We start from the raw sequence: 3,503 nt of genomic DNA, 5'->3' as shown, positions 1-3,503 counted from the left end.
CATTTACCATACTCATGTGGACCTCCACATCTTGCACACCTTATTTTTCCTTTACATTCTTTTGCAACATGCCCCATTCTTTGGCATATATAGCACCTTATTGGATTGGAAATGTATTCTCTTACCCTGAAATTTATATAACCCAGCTGCACACATTCCGATACCGAGTTTTCAAACTGTAGTTTAATCGACATAGTTTCTTTGATGATTCCATCTTTCTTGGTTTTAATCCTTGTTGCGCCTGTTACTTTTCCTCCTTTGATTTCTTGTTTAATGTCCTCTACAGTCATTTCTACTGGAACTCTTGAAATCACCCCTTTTAGTTTAATATTAGAACCTGGTATGTATCTTTTAATTTCTTCTCCCATCAGTGTTGTCATTTTCAATATTTTCTCCTGCTGTTTTTTATTTATTGCATGAATGAGAACTTTTCTATTGTTTATTAATCTGGCTAACTTGATTTCTCCTATTTTTTCCTCTATGCCTTTAGTTAGTTTAATCGGATGAAAACATTTTCCTTCTTGTTTAAATTCAATGATTACTTTCAGTTCCTCTTCCCTGATTGATTTCACCTGTTTTTGATTGCTTGGACTGGGATTAGATTTAGACTTTTTGCTGATTTCTATTCTTGAGTCGCTTTCTTGTGACCAGCTCCTATCTCTTTCTTGTCGTTTCCTTTGAATTCTTTTCATTTTTGCTGTATTTGCCATTGTTCACTCCATTTCATCTCCACTATTTCCTCCTGATGAGGAAGCCATAATCTTGCATTCAGAGCTCAGTTTATGCAAATCCGCCAACTGTGTCCAGCTCCTACCTTCTCCTCCAGATGGACTTTTTCCTCGTATTTTTAACTTTAGACCAACTTCCTGAGTCTACTCCTGAGACCTGAATCCTCTCTCCAGTGAAGTCTTGATCCACAGTGAATCCTTATAAAGCCAGTGAGCAGATGAGTCATCTGTAGCAGGTGAGTATGATTAGTGCTGCCAACCAATCAGGGAGAAAAAGAAAACACAGCAGCAGCAGCAGCAGCAGCTGAAATGCCTCAGGCACTAAGAAGATGTACAGGTGCTTTTAAAATGTCTTCAACAGCAGCATTACAGGTTGAAATGGGAGAAATGCCTACTAGATATATGTCAGAAAGTTCCATTACCCACAGTACCACCTTGGGTACTTCCCGATGCAATAGTAGATTTTACATTATTAGAAAAAAAAAACAAGAATACATCTTTTACTATGGATAAATATACAGTACAAGAATACATTAACCAGTATTATAATTATGTACATATATACACAGACGCATCTAAAAATACAACTAATAAAATTGGGATAGCGTTCATTGTACCACAATTTCATATTAAAGTAGGAAAAAGGGTTAGTGATGGAGTATCGGTTTATATAGGAGAAATGCTTGCTTTACTTTTAGCAGTTCAGTGGGTAAAAGAGGTAAGACCATTAAAATCAATCATTTGCTCAGATTCTAGTTCATCATTGTCCAGTTCGCAACACAACCAGTCAGATAGTAGACCAGATATATTACTTTGTAATTGAAATACAACAAACACTCTATAGGATCAACATGATGGGGATTACAGTAAACTTTATATGGGTTCCAGCAAATCACGGCTTTATGGGGAATGAAAAGGCAGACAGGATGGCTAAGGAGAGCACTAGTCGGGACGTGATTGATATTAATGTTAGGTTTAGTATAACAGAAATAAAGGGTATAATAAAACAAAAAAAATGAAAGAAAAGTGGCAAAAATTATGGGAGGAAGAAAGGAAAGGCCAGTGGTTTTATAAAATCCAAAGGAAAATTGGAGAAAGGAGAAGAACAGAAAGAAACAGGAGAGAAGAAACAATTATTTCACGACACATTTCCCAGTCGGAAACATCAGACAGGGAAATGTGAGAGTGGAGAAGAGGAAACCATAGAACACATTATTTTGCATTGCAGGAGATATCATGTTCAAAGAAAAAAATTGCTTAGGCATCTTAGTAAAATGAAAATGAAACTAGACATTGTTGATTTATTGCAGAAAGATTCAGGAAACAGAGGCTATCAAGCTATATTTTATTTTCTAAAACAGTGTAGGTTGTATAATAGGATATAAAAGGAAAGAGAGGTTGGTTTTTTTTGGTCATGTAGTCCACACTCTTTACCAGGTGGTGGTGGAAATGCTTCCTTCAGTTGTTTGCCAACCGCCAATAAAACAACAACAAGAAGAAGAAGCTCTAAAAGCAGAATGAAATTAAAATTATCAAAATGAAGTGGAGAGAGCACATTTTTGCTGAATTAGGCAGAAAAAAGTTGAAATGAGTGCAAAAAATGTGAAATTAGTTGAAAAAGCTAAAATTAACATAAAAAGCTACTGGTAAATAGTATCTTAAATAGAAGAAAAAGCTAAAAATTGGAGAAATAAACTGAAATTAGTAGAAAGAGGTTAGAAGAAGCACAAAAAATGTAGTTCGCAGAAAGAATCTGAAAGTAGCTGAAAGTAGCTGAAAAAAATTTGAATTTGTACAAGGAAGCTGAAAGAAGCTGAAGCAGAACAAAATGTGAAAGGAGAAGTAAAAGGTTGTAAACAGATCTAAAGATTTGAAGGATGGAAAATAAGCTCAATTTGTTTTTAAAGAGAAAAAATTAACAGGAAAGGCTAAATGTTTCAAACAGCTAAAGTTGCACCAATACCAGAAGTCATAGCTCCTGAAGGAGCTAAACGTTTGGCGTTAAACTCAAAGCAGTCTGCTCCTCAGATAATGTTAAATTATTATTTTTTTATATGAATGTTTCTGTTCAGTGCACTGAGATGACTTCAGTTGTGACTTGGTTCTATATAAATAAACTGAATTAAATTGAATTTTTCATCCTGCTCAAATTTCAGACCAGTCTCAAAACTTCCCGTTTTTTCTAAAATCTTGGAGAAGATGGTAGATGGTCATAATAAAAGTCAGATTTCAAAGACTTTTTGTAGTGCTGACCAGTCTGGACCACATTAGATGTTCAGAACAAATCTCACCTCTCCAATCACATTTTGAGGCTAAAATTAAACTGATGGGTTTTGAAGTTTTCTTGTTTTGTTTCAAACTAATAGGTGAATTGTCCTCTGCATCATTGTGTGTGTTGGCTCAGAGACTACAAGGACTGTGCTGTTTTGGCCCAGATGCTTCAGGAAAAGCTGGATGGCTATAAGGCTGATGACCCCACCATGGGGGAGGTAGGTGCAGAACCCAGTGATGAAATCTTTAGACCTTTTACACCATAGAACATGAAAGTTTAACGAAGTTTAACGATAGCGGAACAGCGCATGAGAACAGCTCAAAATTATGCTTAGATATAAATAAATAAATAAATATACACACACAGATACAGGTCCTTCTCAAAAAATTAGCATATTGTGATAAAGGTCATTATTTTCCATAATGTAATGATAAAAATGAAACTTTCATATATTTCAGATTCATTGCACACCAACTGAAATATTTCAGGTCTTTAATCGTTTT

General features: G+C 35.1%; 1 protein-coding gene across 1 annotated transcript in view; it reads left to right on the top strand.

Annotated features, from left to right (window-relative positions):
* Positions 1 to 3,265, top strand: part of LOC119413694 (syntaxin-binding protein 1) — a 104,963-nt gene extending 101,698 nt beyond the window's left edge. Inside the window, exon 8 of the mRNA XM_037680748.1 lies at positions 3,133 to 3,265. Coding sequence (XP_037536676.1) covers positions 3,133 to 3,265 — 133 coding nt within the window. The remainder of the gene's footprint in view (positions 1 to 3,132) is intronic.
* Positions 3,266 to 3,503: the final 238 nt, after the last annotated feature.

The sequence above is a fragment of the Nematolebias whitei genome, chromosome 8 (genome assembly GCF_014905685.2).
Source record: "Nematolebias whitei isolate Nwh7 chromosome 8, NemWhi1, whole genome shotgun sequence".
Lineage (NCBI taxonomy): Eukaryota > Metazoa > Chordata > Actinopteri > Cyprinodontiformes > Rivulidae > Nematolebias > Nematolebias whitei.
This window is presented reverse-complemented; position numbering and strand designations above follow the sequence as displayed.